Raw genomic sequence first — 16819 nt, 5'->3', positions numbered from 1 at the left:
GAGAGAATAGAGCGCCACACCACTCTGTCCTTGCAAACATTCTTCGCCTCTTCCACGTTCATGCATCTCCTCATACATACCCGCCGATTGTTACGACTCCTAATAATAATCAAAGTTTTATTTTTACAATGTAGTAATAATTTGAATTATTTTGAGCGATTAAATTCCATTTACGGTAATTTAAAATTATGCACATGTTTAGACAAGATATGCTTTATTATCTGATGTAATATTTATTAATATAAATAATTACATCGAATTTTTGAGTTACCAGGATTTTTTTTGTGTGGCCGTAATTTAAAATGCGCACTTAGTTATTTGGATCTTTAAAAAAAAATCAGTGACTTCGAATAACTTGAGTAAACCACGAATAAACTAAAAAAAGTGCGTTTTGCGTGCTGAAACACATAATGTTATGCATTATAAATAATACATATCTAATGATTCTTATAATTTCACTAAAATTATTCAGTGGAGAATAATGGTATGTAGGGACATCTGTGTTTCACAAGAAAATAAATAATAAAACAGGGAATGTTAAAATGATGGTTCTCGTCAAAAATTTAGCTTTTTGTTTATTCTACTCCGCAACAGATGTCTCACGTGAGATTAAAAAAGCGCTGTAATTTTTTTGTGCCTAATTCAGATTTTAATATACGTATTTACGTATTTAATTGAGTAATTATACACGGACACGATAAACAGTTTAGCGATTTAAGTGTCAGGGCTAGGTAATAATAGATTTTAAGAAATATTGGTATTAACTAAGTAAAACTTAAATTAAAAATGGATAGATTTCACCACAAAGTGACTGCTGAAACAATGAATGAAATAGAATATTGATGTCTTTATCCGGAATCGAAGCAGGGCATATGTTATAAAGTATAAAAATAGTGGTACAAAATATTATAGGATATTTAATTTTATTAAAAAAAACTAATTGTTGAAGACTATACCGAAAGGGACTCCTATAATCAACCAGTGTCCAAGTTGTATAAGACAGTTTGAATACAAGTATGCAACCCCAGGTGGTCTAGCTATGAATGTATGTTTTCATTGTAATTTCCCAATAAATATATTAGCATTTCTAATTACTATTAATTGAATCCTTCCATGCAACAAGAGAAATCATGAATGTTGAATTTTCGATTAAAAAAATTCAGTAAAACAAAAACTGCAATTTTAAAACACAGATGTATTGTTATCGGTATTCTTTTATCTTCATTTTTTTGTTGTTAAATGTGGTGATTGTGGTTTAATTATTTTGCTACATTTCTATTAAAAGTGTGGGTCAGGTTTTTGTCACCTTAGTTTTGTTTTCATTATAATTTTTATGAAGTCAATAATATGTGATAACATGGACTATATTTTTCTACCCACAAAATGTGTCTTCTTTTATTTATTGGTACATTTTTTCTCCAACCGGTTTAGACTGTTCGACAAAGTTGATAATTATTAACTACGCCGTGGATACACCACACCTATGGCTATACTGAATCTTTTTACATTTGTAAGTATAAGTTATGTTTGTCGCGCCGGTGACAAGCCCGGAGAAAGTGGGAGTCAAGAGAGGTTGAGGGTGATAGACTAGGGGGCCCTAAGTGATGTGCAAGCACAGTTGTCGTGTACTTAGTGAAGACATCTCTGTCACGGAAGTAAGCCCAGATCCCTTTCATTTTTAGAATCCTAGCAAGTGTCCCACACTTATTGTGGGGTGGTAACCCTGCTACCAACCCTGTGACCCTGAATATTTTTAAACAGAAAATTGGGTATCTTTCAGAGAATGTACAGTTGCCAGCTCTTCGCCCTCTTAACTACATGTTGGAACAGATCAAACGATGAGCCTCAGACACTCCATTCACGAAGGTGAGCTGTCCGCATGGCCCGCTCCCCCAGCAAATGAACCCGATGCGCGGCCTAGCCAGGTAGGTCCGGCATCAACAACGTCTGTACAAGCCTGGCCAGTGTGTGGTCTGTCGTTTGGCATATCCCATAGACTGATTACCCACATGACCCAAAGTCACAAACCGCTCATAAATTCGATGGATGTAGCGCGGATTTTGTAGAGAACTAGTTTTAGTGTCCGTGCTGATTTCTTTAGGGCTTAAATTGGATTAGAGGTTCATTTGACAAGGAAACACCCCGTCGTCCACGAAGAAAACATTGTAATTCCTTTAAATAAAGCTCATTGCACCGGGGAAGAATCGAGCATCATGGCGAGAATTGATGTCAAAGGCACCTGAGCAAGCCTTAATAATTATATTGCAGAAACATTTCCGCGGCAGATCATTGAATCCATCAAGGGTCAGAGAAGAGTCGCTAAATAAAAGGGTGCTGCTGAAACACCTCGCTCCGGAGCGTCTAGAGTCCCCGAATGATGTTCCTCTTCTCATTGAATAACCAGAACAGGCATTCCTAGAAAATACTCAAAGAGCATTCCAATCTATGATGAAATATCTCTGGCCAATGAGTTATCATCGTCCTATAACTACAACTTGCAACATTTAATATAGATCGGCAAAGATACCGTAAACGGCGATTTATCCTTCTCAGCCTTGTCTGAGTAGCTAAGTGGGACATTTCTACTTCCGTCAAGTAATCATTTCAACAAATGTTCTGGATCTGCCCCGTAGAGTCGATTTTTCATGCGGGCGAAAAAGAAAACTCTGAAAAGAAGAATATGCCGTGATACGAAAGGTGTTTAAGACAAAAATGTCACAATGCGTGAAGAGCATCCTTGACGGGGAGTCTCTGGGTAGTTGCAGCCGAATATGAAAAAAAAAAGCCGCAGATATTGGTTGTCTGTCATGTCGGAACCCTCCAAACCCTTCTCCCAGTGACTAGATGCAAGCCACTACGAAAAGAAGGAGGAAATTAGTGCATTTTGAAAATCGATTTTCCAAGCAGATGTAGAGAATGATAGGGTACCGCTAACTTCAGCGACTGGACCAGACATGGTCTCGCTTAGAGTCTGGAGAGATGTACCACCCGATGTCATGTGGCTTTTGTATGACATCGTGCTAGCCCTTGGTGGATTTCCTATGTCTTGGCTGGCAGAACAATTTTTGTGCCCAAAAGGGGTGCGACTGGGTAACCGAGCCACTACTGCCCCTTAGCGATCACTTCCGTAATCATGAGGCATCTACATAAGATCCTGACCTAACGGTTACAAAAATTAAGGTTAAAAGACTCCCGCTAGCGATGTTTTCACAACGGCTGAGTGGAAAATATATCAATTTTGGCATCTTAGAAACAAAACAAGACAGAATAGTAAGCCCCTATTCATGGCAATACTGGATATGGGTAAAGCTTACAACTCAGTCTCTTATGAAGGAATATTAAATGTTTTGTCTTCAACGGGTGTCCACCGACAATTGACACAATACATTGAACGCCTTTACAAAAATTGCATAACTTCATTTAGCCTTCATGGGCTAAATTAAGTGAATGAAGTAAATGAAGTGAAATGTATCCCCCATATATAAGAGTCGGAGAAGAGTTAGACACGGAGACCCTCTGTCTACCCTCCTCTTCTCCCTGGTAATTGATCGAGTTTTGACCATACTTTCGAGAGAAATGTCTGTGGACCTTCTCGGCTTGCCGCTGTTGTCATTTGCCTATGTAGATGGTGTACTAATTTTTGGACAACCTAAGCGGACCTACAGGCTGCCATAACTGCTTTCGAGCTACAGGCAGAGAGATTCAGTTTAATCTTTAACTCACACAAGTACGCAGTTCTATCAATAGAAAACAATCTTAAAAAGCGCCAATTTAAGGTTACCAGTAAGGACACTTTCACTGATTGGACGGTGGGGTCATTCCTTGTCCTAATACACACTCTATCTAGGAAGTATCTTGGCGTGGCGTTTGACTCTACCGGCCCTCTCCATACGAATCAGTCACTGAGAATCCTACTCGAAAGGTTGTCTCATGCACCTCTGAAACCCCAGCAGCGATTGATAATGGAGTGAAGCGTTTTTCTTCCGTGCCTATTCTATCAGCTGACTCTGGGAAGAAGCAATTGTGGCATGCTCAAGCTAGACGTCTTGGTGCAATAAAAAATCAGGGAGTAGTTACAACTCACTAAAGACATACCAGTAGCATTCTTTCATGCTGCAGTGCCAGATGGTGGCTTAGGAATTCCTTCGCTTCGCATCTCTGTACCGATCATAATATATATCAAATTCAGGACACTTCAGCACTCGAATTTTCAGGCGGTCGAGTTGCGTATAATACGGACTTTGTCCAAAACAGGATGCTTTCAGCCCTTAGGGCTATAACGGTCAGGGAGATCACCCTGGACCGCCCTAATAAAATTGCCCTTAACTCGAGTAAACTCCTCTATAGGTCCGTTGACGGAGAGGAGCTTAGAGAAGCCTCCAAAGTATCAGCTTTGAGTTCTTGGATTGGTTTGTCTTATCTCGCCGTCCCAGGACGCGAGTATCCAGCCATCAACTTCTGTCTTTGGATGGCGGACACTTTGGGACGTGGAGGGATCAGACTTCGATCAGATGTGAGTAGGACTGTACACCAGACCGGAATCAGCTGATCAGTGCATTAGGTTGAAACACTTCGCATCAGCTGCAGGAAGCAATTTACCTTTACAGTCATCTCCTTCCCAACTTCCCATAGTGTATATTATAAATAGAAACTTTCCTTTATCCCGTCCTATGCAAAATTAATAATTTTTTTAAAAAATAATACGCATGGATAATATTCTTTTGAATGGACTATTCTTAAAAAGTGGGTTTTTAAAAGTCCTCTAGAAGGGTAAACAATTTAAAATATTGCAAAAAGAAAATAAATATTATTTACATAATTGCATCAAATTATAACTTTTCTTATAAAAATAAAAGTTTGGATACTGGCTAGATTTTTGGTGTTGCTAGAACTCACTTCAAGAGTGAAAAGCCATCAAAGAAAGATAAAAATAAGAAGAAGAAAACTATAAACAAGTATTTGGCGGGGTGTCAAAATTTTGGCCAAATTAACAGAAGTAAATATATTAATTTAAATTATTAAAATGTCGACAACGAGAGCAACTCGTTCATCCAGTATTGTTGAAAATGAAAATACAGACGATGAAAAACCAAAATCAAGAAAATCAAAGTTCGAAAATGCTTTCGTATTTATATCAAAAGGTAAATAAATTTTGATTCAATACTATATGGAATAATATAACCTTAAAAAATTATGACGTTAGGAATAATATGATATTTTCTCTCGCAGATAAAGTTTTTCCTTACAATTCATCAACGTCAATCATTACTCTGATGCACCCAGGAACACAGCAGCCCTCGAAGTATATTTTAAACGCCTCGGAAAAGAAGCTTTATGAAATACGTGTTCACGATGAACCTTTCAGCTCTTGGCTAATAGGGGAAACTGTAACATCAGATGGAAGTATTTATATGACCACCCCTGTTGATCCCATCTTTATAAGTAAGTTATATATATTCTTAATTTTGTTTTGTGGTTGTTCAGAATTCATTATGTCACAAAATTGCCAAAGTATAGTATCAAATAGGTTAATTGAAACAAAACTATATTTGAACCACTAGCGTTGTGATTTTCATTCCTTTGTGATTTCCATTTTATAACTTACAAGATGACTTCATTATGAATTTTTAAATTTAAGTTTTACTTGGTAAATACCTCTATTTCTTAATATCTACTGTAACATGTGTTTCGATGCATTCCGCATCATTTTCAAACACCGTATGCGAAGCTAAGTCTAAATTTTAGAGCTGTGTCATTGAGACGATGAAGGATAAATAGGGGGTAGGACCTTTATTTATTATTTTTTATTAGTGGGAAAATAAACGATTCCAATAAAATCACCATATAACTTAATTGTATTGTTGACTTTTCAGTTTTTACTTCAAAACTAATCAATACTAGGTTAACTAAGATAAATTAACAGTTATTCTTTTTTGTTATAATTTTTCTTTAAAAAAAAAAGAGAAATATGTGGGTTTTTATTATTTACAAAAATACTTCAATTTAATACTATTTCTGTGAGCCTAAGCGGCTCATTATTAGAAATAGGTATCAAATTGTGGTAGAGTGGGTTCGAACCGAGAAACTCAGACTCAAGAGTCCGCGACACTAACCACGGGACCACAACCCAACTTTTCTAACCCTTATCCGCACTCAATGGTGCATAGGGCACTGCATCGTATTGACACAAAGGCAAGGCGATCACTCCTGCGCTTCAGGGACCAGTCCAGGGTAATATTCAATAAATATAAGAGTGTAAAATCACTAATATTTATTTTCCCCCCTGGGAATCAAACCCGGGACCTCCAGCACGCTAGCTAAAGACGCTAACCATTACACTATGGAAGCAGACTTAGTTTTTTGGAGGTTTACTTAATTTATTAATTCCTGGGTAAAAAATGAAAAACAGATGACTTGGAAGAAAAAAATAACAAAAATTAGTTATTTTTTGTTATTGTTGCATGCAGTTAAGTCACATTTATAGTCAATTGGTTCTTTATCATCTTCATCTTCTTTGTCTAATTTTCAATGTTTCAATTCAATGACCTGTAATCCACCATCATACTAACAATGATAAATTATCTTGTATAAAAAATTCTTCTAATTAACAATAGGAACTTCTAATATGTCCTAAGTTTCTATTTCAAAGACTCGGCTCAAATATGTTGCTTTTCCATTTTGCATTGTTTTATGATTAAGAAGTTAGGTACCGTAGAAATAATTATAAAACAATGTTTGAAAAGAGAACACTAAAAATATTTTTTTACTAGCCACATGGTTAAAATAAGTACCGTAGAACGGGGCTACTTGAACTTTGAAATATTACTTGAGCCCAGTACAAAAAAAAAATTAAATCTGTATTTGATCTACAATAATGAACGTATCGACATGATACATTGTTTCCCTGACAGGTGACACTTATTGTCACAATACTTCGATTGATACCACAATCTATTTTTTTTTTGCATTGGGCTCAAGTAACACATCAAAGTTCAAATAGCCCCGTTCTACAGTACTTATTTTAACCACGTGGCTAGTAAAAAAATATTTTTAGTGTTCTTTTTTAAACATTATTTTATTTTGATTATGAAGGTAGGTACTTATTTAAACCATGTGGTTAGTAAAAAAAAATAGTTTATAGTATTCTCTTTTCAAATGATTGTTTTGTTTCCAGTGTTGCCGCATGTGAAATCTCAATGTATGAATCGTGCCATTCCTCTTGAACAACTTCTTGCATCGGATGAAGAAAAGGACTTAAGGAAGCTATCTTGTATTGTTAGCGATCTGAGTCCCATTGCTGACTTAAAGGTATTTTTATAAATAAATGTGCTTTTAAATGTATATGTATTAATATTTTTCTTCAAGAAACATATTAGCAGTTTAAAACTCTTGCAAACTCATAGAAGTATAGGTTTGCAACTACAATAGTAGCTTAGTATTGAAAATGGGTTGAGATGTACCCAAATTGTAATCTGTAGCGGGTCGTAATTAACTTTGGGAATATGCCGCAAGGATAGGATAGTACATTCAGAAAAAGCAAATTAATTTTATCAACTATAATTTGAATTTAGACGTAATTCAAAAAACATTTTAAACTTCTTATCCCTCCAACAATTTTTTATACAAAACTAAATAAAAGAATTGTGATTTGAAATTCTAAAAAATATTTCCATCAAGTTGAAATAAAATTACAGGAAAAAGCAAAAAATTATAAGCAAAGTAAATATTATAATATTTCCGATTTTCGTATTATTTTTTGACATCTCTCAGCGCTGAAGACTGTCATATCCTCAAAAAATTATATGAAAAATACTCCTATAATTGGAGATAATCCAGATTTGTGAACAAGTATTTGGACACACTCAAAATGTTGTAAATTTCCGATTTTATTCACTGCTTTCATCAACTATAAATTATTAATGTGACAAAATTACATAATTTTTTTATATTGGCTTATTAAAAATTCAAAATAATTAATTTTCCAATCAACACATTGTTGTCGGGCGGTTTTTTACAAACCCCGACCTTATTTATACTCAGACAGTCTGCCGCCCAATCCTTAGTACACCAATCACAAGTAACCGCAAACCTTATTCCCAACTGTACAATTTTTTGCCATCTCGCGCTTTACCAAAAGTAAGCATCTCCCGCTCTCTACCAACGGTATGTAAAAGACTCTGTTAAGCGTTTTCTTTAAACAATGTGTTTTTACTGTATATCTTTTTAAATTCCTTCAAAGACGCAAAACAAAAAAGCGCGGCATTACTGTTTGCATTTAAACGAGTTCACTATATATATACTCTTAATGCGTTGAAAGAAAACAGAGTTGTATTAAAACGGTACATATTTCAGGTAAGGAAAAAAGGATACAAGTAGCCATTTGAGTATAAGTTCGAAGTCAAAATATAAAAAACCGCTGATATGTCGCTCACTCCTTTCAAGAACGTAATAAATCAAAAAACTTGATTTTTCAGAACGTTTTTAAAATTTAAAAATATGATATAATTTATTAAAAATAAATATCAAGCCACTTATTGAACTTTTTACTGTGCAACAGATCTTTTTAGGTAAAACCTGAAGGTTTTTTCTCCATTTGAAAAATATTTAGTATATTTAAAAAAAAAAAAACAATACCTTTTCTTCAAAATGCAAAAACAACCCTTTCTGCCCTGTGGCGGGTAAATATTAAGTTCAAAATATGCCGCTTTTGCTGGGATATAGTACGTTTTCTGGGCATTCCGAAAACATGCACAACTGAAAGTTGACGATTTTTTATTTATGGCGTTCTTAAAAGGAGTGAGCGATGTCTGAAACCTCAGCAGTTTTCACAAAAGCAAATATGGTGATAAGGGCTTCTAATGACTTCTAACACCTTTACAGACTTGACGAACGAACATCCTGTATATCGATGTATTATTAACCTTTTTTAAAAAATTATTTATTTCAGGGTCCAGTAGATCTTTGTGCTTATAAATATAATGAAGAAAAGACCCTTATCTGGTTGGAGGCAAAGGTCAGACGTCTTGTGAAAGTTCTGAGAGACCTCAAGTTGCATGTGAAGTCAGGAGCTGTTTCCAACACGTTTGTTACTAGTTCTCTGAAGGATGAAGGGGAGAATGATGAAGGTAACATTTTTTATTACTTCATTCATCATTTTAACCCATTGCAACACAAATCCGGCAATCTACGGCCAAGGTCAATTTGTCACCGACTCAAAGCCGGCGATTCGCCAGTTTGTCATTGAAGTGATTTTTTTTTCATTAAAGTGAATGACAATAACTTTCACAGCTCTGACCTGAACACACTCTTCCAAAATTACCTGGGGATGAGCCATAGTGATCTATTTATTTATTGATTTGGCGTTTAATTTGTAGAACTCCATTTTAATTTATGTATTAAATGTTAAATCAAACACACATTTTTTGAGTCTACCAAGTTGTGTTTTATTAACAAAAACACATAAAAAAATAATGATACATAAATCATAGTGATCAAGCTAAAGAACAACAACAAAAATTATGCTTTCATGATTTTTATGTTGTGTGTATTTTGTCTTAATGTTACTGTAATAAAAAAATGTGTTAAATGAGCAAATTATGTCATCTTTATTAGTGGTGCAATGGGTTAATTCAATTAAAAAAATATTTTTCTGTAAAATATAAATGGTCAATAGCATCATAATAGCACAGCGTCTTTTGGTGGAGACTGACCAGAGCATTTCGTCGTAACATCGCTCGCGGCGAGCATCACCGAGCATCCGAAACTATGGATGGAGCGCTCGGCTCCCTGTATTGACTGCCTGAATGCTCGCATCGTAACATGTTACGTTACAACGAAATGCTCCGGTCAGTCTTCACCCTTTGATCATCTCTTCACAGGCTACAAGTATTGGTAATAGTGGAACTTAAGGAAATGTACCTTTGGACTATCTGTTTTCATAAATTCTTTCTCATCAATTGATTCGGCAGTTACTTTTCACAATATCTATCCATTTTTAATTGAAATATTACTTGGTAAATACCACTGTTTCTTAAAATCTATTGTGGCCTGTGGTTCGATACATTCCGCATTAAATACCGGTTTTTGAAAATTATTTGGAATGCATTGAAATACGTGTCACAATAGATTTTAAGATATAGTGGTATTTACCAAGTAAAACATTAAAGAATCCTTCGTGTACAAACACTGACCAGAGTCAAACCTTCCAAGTGCAATTCCTGACGAATGGACTCACCGGTGCGTCTAGCTGTCCATGGGATTCAGAGCATGCGCCTCCAAAACCACATTTCAAATGCGTCAATTTTTCTCCTTTCTGATGCTTTTATGGTCCATGTTTCAGCAGCATAGAGAAAAATGAAGTGGACCAAATTCCTGACAAGCTTTATGTTGGTGTTGTTACTCACACCCCGATCTTTCCAGATTTTGTCTAGATGGCACAAAACTGCCAAAAGGCAATGGCAATACGACGTCAAATGATACCTATGCTAAAAATTAATGGCAAATAACATTTGATTTTTTTTTAAAAACGATTTTTTTCCAATCAATATCCACTCTTATGAAATAGACCAAAATGCGTGGTAGTTTTTGCTTAACTCTTACCACTCTGTAGGCCAGACATTCTGGCCCGTATGATTCTAGTAGGCAGCTCAATGGGCCACAATGTCTGGCCCGGCACAGGTATAACTTTAATCACTGATTTCTCTATCTCCCAAGTATATTCTACCAAAAAATATTTCAGATAAATACAGTTAATCTTAATTAACATGGTCATACGAATTGCCAGATAGAGTGTCCCAAAATTAGGGAACCAAAATATTTATTTGAATGGTAAAAAAACGTAGCATTTTTTTGATCTGAGTAGCTGATCAGTTATGAGAAAAAATGGTCAGAGTGGAAAGGGTTAAAAAATGTCAGTGTGCTGAGCACTGCTATATTGATATTTATTTTTGTTAAAAAATAAATAAGTAAAAATGACTTACCACAAAGTAAATGCTTTAAATATTAATAATATTGAGAATGATATTTATTGGCAGTTTTACTAACATATCCTCAATTTACTGTCTGTTCTAGAGCCTTACCTCAAGTACGCTCACGGACTAGTTTCCGAGTACTTGGACAATGAACTCAGCCAGCTGCTTTTTGCCAGATTCGAATTCAAACCAGAGGAGATAGCTAAAGTTGGAAACAAGCGCAAGTCGGAACAGAATGGCACGGACCAGAATAAGAAGCCTAAAACAGAAAAGGAGAATAAAAGGATCGAAGAATCAGGCGATGTCAAGAGTGAATTCTTCACCAGTCCAAAACCAAATGTCCCGGTCAAGACTCCAGTGTTGTCAGTAAAAGAGAAACAGCTGCAGAAAGCCGCTAGCGGAACGAAAAACATCATGTCTTTCTTCGGGAAGAAGAAATGAATATGTTCTGTTTATTTTTACATTATAATTGTGAATTCTGTTGTCAGCGGCAAGCAGGCCTGCTCGTAAGTTGTGTGTTACTATAAAGTGCCTATCCTATTTAGGTGAAAAATGTATTTCATAAATGCACCATCCATCTAGCAATGCATGATGTATAACAGGGCTATCCAAACAAGACACTATCCTGGGCCAATCCTAATATAAGCCAAAGGCCGAATGCAGCCCACAGGCCGTATTTTGGACAGCCCTGATATATAATATAATGTAAACAACTCTTCGGTAATAAACGAGTTATCTAAATTTTTTTTTAAATTGATATTTTAAAAGAAATTAAGGTTTTTAATTTCTTTTCCGATTGTTGGTTGTAGGCTCTGTAAATACCTGTCATTGAATAGTTCAAGTGACACTTTATACACTGTGCAAAGGTGGGGACTGACCGGAGCATTTCGTCGTAACGTAACGTCGCTCGCGGCGAGCGCTCCGACTATGGATGGAGCGCTCGGCTCGCTGTACTGACTGCCTGAATGCTCGCATCGTAACGTGTTACGTTACAACCAAGTGGCTCCGGTCAGCCCCCACCATAACATTCACTATTCTAGTTATGAATCTTGTAAATGTATATTTATATTATGTATATATACGCGTTTAGTGTTACCAAATGAAATTCATGTGAAGTAATTGGAGCTAAAAGGTTTTTTGCATGTATGTAAGATTCTCATTCCTGGAAGTGTATTAATTCATTTATTATCAAAATGTATTTTAAGTGCAGTAAGTCTTTCGCAAATATTTTTTTTTGTTACATCCAATATTTATGTACTAAATTTAGACTTTCTCTAAATATTGTTAAATGAGCTTTTATTAGGTTTTTTTAAGCATCAAATCCACTTTGGTTTCTAATAAATTGTGATGCTTTGAGTGGGTCCAGATTCAAAACTTGCATTTCGTTGTAATAATTGAATTAATTATGAATACAGAATAGCATATAAGAGAGGCTGAGCTAATGTCGAATTACCATGTTAAATGTCTTCTATCTGATATTTTTGGTAAAATTAACTTGGGCCGTAATTAAATAATACAATAAAATAAAACAATATTTTTTAATACCAGATAATATTTCAATATATTTTTTTCACAAAGTATCGTAACAATATTTACAAGAAAACATACATTCATACGGCATTGAATAATTTATTTTTGTACAATAGTTCTTTATTTCATATTTTTCACTCGTAAGATATTTCAAAAATCAAACAAAATATACAATATTTGCTTTACAATTACTATAAATTTTTAAGTGGTCTTTTAAAATTAATTTTACTCTTGCGACTAGCATTCAATATGATTTCCCGCGTAAAGACTTTATAGCGAAATTGAACTGACCAAAGTTGGACTAAATGAGGTCTTCTGTTTACAAGTATGTATAAGATTGACAGGTTCTACATTTGTAATTACCAACAACGAAAGAAAATTTACATTTTTGCTATATTTTTAATACCCGTTTTGAATACCGTGCCTTTTTCTATACTAATACAAACATTCAGGATTGCTGACAAATAATAAATAACAGCAAAATGGCACAGATTAAATAAAAATAAAAGATTTTCAGTCATTGCCAACTGTAGAGAAAATATAGTTTATTCTTTTAGCCACTATCGGTACCCGTGTGGTGCACCCAATGTAGTACACAATGCATTGTGTACCACATTGAATTGACGCAGTGTTGACTTGATCGTGATAATATGAAGGCAGGGTGATCAGTCCTGCACTTTAGATTCATGGAATAAGAGAGGAATATGTTTGTTGAGATGATGATGAACAAGCGTTTGTTTTAATGCGTCTTCAATTGTAAGAATACATGTAACTAAAAATATCAATTACAATATGTATTTTATCATTCGTTGATATATCATACGTAGGGTAGCAATCCAGCGTCTGATTATAAATTAAAAGTATCTAAAATTGAAATGTTATTTCAGACTCTCCTAAAAAAATATGTAAACTGATTCTGAATGAGTCTCACCTGTTTTTTGGAGAAAGCTATACGCTTCATAAATTTACAACTGATGACAGTATCATTAGCTAAAATTTCACACCTAAACGTTACACAAGAGTATAAAGTGATCGCTTGAGGCGGCCAAATGCCAGGTCGTAAGCCCTGGAATGCTCAGACTCAGATCTTCTTTCGTATAAAAAAAAAAACAATAGATGCTCCGTATCAGTTCAGACATCCATAATATATATTTTTATTAATTGAACTGTAATATTGAATTTATTACATATTAGAAAAAAAGATTGAGCTTTTTGTTTTTGCTAATAATAAACATAACACAAGGTTTTATGTATATACATACTGAGCGGGAAACATAATCAAATAGTTTTCTCCAAAATTAATTTGTTAAATGGTCAAATTACAGAAGATTTAAGGAACGGACTGAGAGTTACGAGATTACTACAGATTGATTGTGTTAGATCAAAATATCACGGGTCGAGAGGGTTTGAACCTAAGGGTGGAGACTGACCGGAGCATTTCGTCGTAACGTAACATGTTACGATGCGAGCATTCAGGCAGTCAGTACACCGAGCCGAGCACTCCATTCATAGAATGCTCGCTGATGTTCGCCGCGAGCATCAGCGAGCATTCTATGAATGGAGTGCTCGGCTCGGTGTACTGACTGCCTGAATGCTCGCATCGTAACATGTTACGTTACGACGAAATGCCCAGTCCGGTCAGTCTCCACCTTAAGATATTTTAAGATGCATGGGAAAAGGGAGACACTATAAAAAAGAAAGCTTGAGAATACTGTGGCCATTTTATGACGGGAGAGAAATACAAGTAAAACATATATAACGAGGTAAAGGGCCTTTGTCCACTACACGGGATTACACAGAATTTTACCGTCCGGCACGTCAGTTAGCGTTTTAAAACGATTGGCTTGGATTGGCTTGTGCTTTTGTCCATACTTTTTCGGATTGGTGCCCTTGAACGGTGCGTGAACACATAGCGGGTAAATTCGATAACGCTAAACTGTCGCGGTCGCTTTCATTTTTCAAAACCGGACTGCCGGACGGTCAAATTCCGGGTAGTGGACAGTCGCCCAAAGGGAAGTTAAATACGGCATAGGAAGAAGGCGTATATCCTGGCTTAACAACTTGAGAGAGTGGTTTCACTGTAGCAGTAACTCACTTCTTAGAGTGGATACAGACAAAGTGAAAATTGCTATGATGATTGCCGACCTTCACAAAAAAAAATTAAAGAAGATTGTGTTAAGTGGATACACTTGTTGCGCAATAACCGTACAACAGTTTTGTGTTAAGTAGAAAATAAAAATTTGTGAAAATGTGAATATCTATGAATATGAATAGACGATCTTTCATTTTACAATGTCGGTAAATCACGTGTATTATATTGTATACACATATAATATGTATTTTTTGGTGAAACATTTTTTGCTACACTTAAAATGTTTTCTGAATTTTGTCAAAAATTCATTGGTTTCTGTATTTTGAATACTAAGAGTCAAAACATGAATGGTGAACGATATAACACATTACACATTGTTACTTTTAAAATATAAATACACACTCCGCTACAGAATAAAAATAGTTCATCATCACTGTCCTACTACTGTCATATTGGATACTAAATATTTTATTGTTTGCTATTGAATTTACTAAATATTTTATCAGTGAAATCCTAACAGTGTGAAATAGAAATTAGTGCTCGATTAATTATGACTTTAAAATTGTACATTCAGAAAAATATCGATTATTTAGTTTTTTGGTCATCAAGTATCAAGTGCAAACAAATTTTGCTTTATAAAAATACTTCCCAATTATCACGAGGCTTAAAATAAAACATTAAAATAATAATGTAGAAGATAATGTGATAATTTTTGAGCTGGGTGTAGTAAAATTTTACATAAACCGAAATTATTCTATACATCATCATACCTAGTTACCTAGTGTTGGAGACATACCGCTCACTCCTTTCAAGAACGTCATAAATCAAAAAACTTGATTTTTCAGGAGAACGTTTTTAAAGTTTGAAAATGTAATACAATGTATTAAAAATAAATATCAAGCCACTTATTAAACTTTTTACTGCGCAACAGATCTTTTTAGGTAAAACCTGAAGGTTTTTACTCCATTTGAAAAATATTTAGTAAATTAAAAAAATAATCAAATAATACTCTTTCTCCAAAATGCAAAAACAACCTGAAGGTTTTTTCTTCATTTGAAAAATATTTAGTATATTTAAAAAAATAATTAAACAATACCTTTTCTTCAAAATGCAAAAACAACACTTTCTGCCCTGTAGCGGGTAAATATTAAGTAAAAAATATGCCGCTTTTGCTGGGATATAGTACATTTTCTGGGCATTCCGAAAACATGCACTGAAACTGAAAATTGATTTTTGATATATGACGTTGTTAAAAGGAGTGAGCGATTTAAGTAAACACATAAAGCCGCAAACTCACTGCGTTCACAGACAAATAGCGCTCCGCGATCGCTACTGGAGGATGCATTTACGCGCTCCGAGTATATTATGAGTGGCGCTTTATTCAGAGCACTCATGGACACAGGTTGCATAATAACTCAGAAGGGTTGCATAATAACTGAGTCAGCTCTCCGGCGGCCTCTTAACACATTCTCGGGCAGTTTTCTCCTCAACCCTGACCGTAATTATACCCAGACAGTCTGCTGCCCGAACCTCAGTATACTAATCACAAATGACAGGGATAATGAAACCTTTTAAATTTCAATTCACAGTAAAATCGCGTTACAATTTTGTTCCACATTTTCTATAAATTTCGCAACTTAGTTCATAAAACAAAAACAAAAAATTGCTTTGCAAGAGTAGGTCTGTCGGGAAGCCTAGATGCTTCTGCATCAGATCTGGGAATGCGGTTGGATAACTTACAATAATCACCAGTAACCGCAAACCCAATTCCAATCTGTACAATGTTCTTTAACGTCTCTCGCGCTCTATCGAAAGTAAGCAAATACAAGTAAGCAAACACTTATAAGCATCTGCCGCTCTCTACCAACAGTATGTAAGAGACGATTTTAAATGTTTCTCGAGAACAATGTTTTAAGATCTTCTACCAAATAATGCTCTATATAAGCGACAGTTCTCACTAATTTAGATGATGTGTGCAAAACACTGATATTTGTTGCACTATTGTAATGTATGCCCAGCTTGATGCACACTTTACACGCACTCCTAACCAAAAACTCAACATATAAAAAACAGCCAATTTAATACAATGAACTCTCCCTTACACGTTAGATATATTCCAAGCGATACCATGTAAATATGGTTACCAAAAAAAATAAAGAAAAATTATAGTGGATAGGTTTCCTTGCATAGAAATCAATTCAGAATGTCAAAAAATTAAATTAATATT

The 16819-nt window shown here is 35.0% G+C and overlaps 1 protein-coding gene across 1 annotated transcript; it reads left to right on the top strand.

Annotated features, from left to right (window-relative positions):
- The first annotated feature begins 4937 nt into the window (after window positions 1–4937).
- On the top strand, window positions 4938–12519 carry LOC148304793 (ribonuclease H2 subunit B). The gene is made up of 5 exons (XM_088267695.1): window positions 4938–5141; window positions 5230–5442; window positions 7175–7308; window positions 8948–9125; window positions 11071–12519. The coding sequence occupies exons 1-5, from the start codon at window positions 5024–5026 to the stop codon at window positions 11409–11411; spliced, it is 984 nt and encodes a 327-aa protein (XP_088123821.1). The 5' UTR covers window positions 4938–5023; the 3' UTR covers window positions 11412–12519.
- Window positions 12520–16819: the final 4300 nt, after the last annotated feature.

This window comes from Brachycentrus maculatus, unplaced genomic scaffold, assembly GCF_059751285.1.
Source record: "Brachycentrus maculatus isolate JH-2025_06_01 unplaced genomic scaffold, ASM5975128v1 h1tg000303l, whole genome shotgun sequence".
Classification (NCBI taxonomy): Eukaryota; Metazoa; Arthropoda; class Insecta; order Trichoptera; family Brachycentridae; genus Brachycentrus; species Brachycentrus maculatus.
The sequence above is the reverse complement of the archived record's forward strand: the minus strand, read 5'-3'. Positions and strand labels throughout refer to the sequence as shown.

Bases quoted from the DNA above. Each gene is read 5' to 3' on its own strand.
- LOC148304793 (XM_088267695.1), top strand. From the start codon at position 5,024: ATGTCGACAACGAGAGCAACTCGTTCATCCAGTATTGTTGAAAATGAA. The intron at 5,443-7,174 runs GTAAGTTATATA...TTTTGTTTCCAG, and splicing joins TGTTGATCCCATCTTTATAA to TGTTGCCGCATGTGAAATCT. The intron at 9,126-11,070 runs GTAACATTTTTT...TGTCTGTTCTAG, and splicing joins TGAAGGGGAGAATGATGAAG to AGCCTTACCTCAAGTACGCT.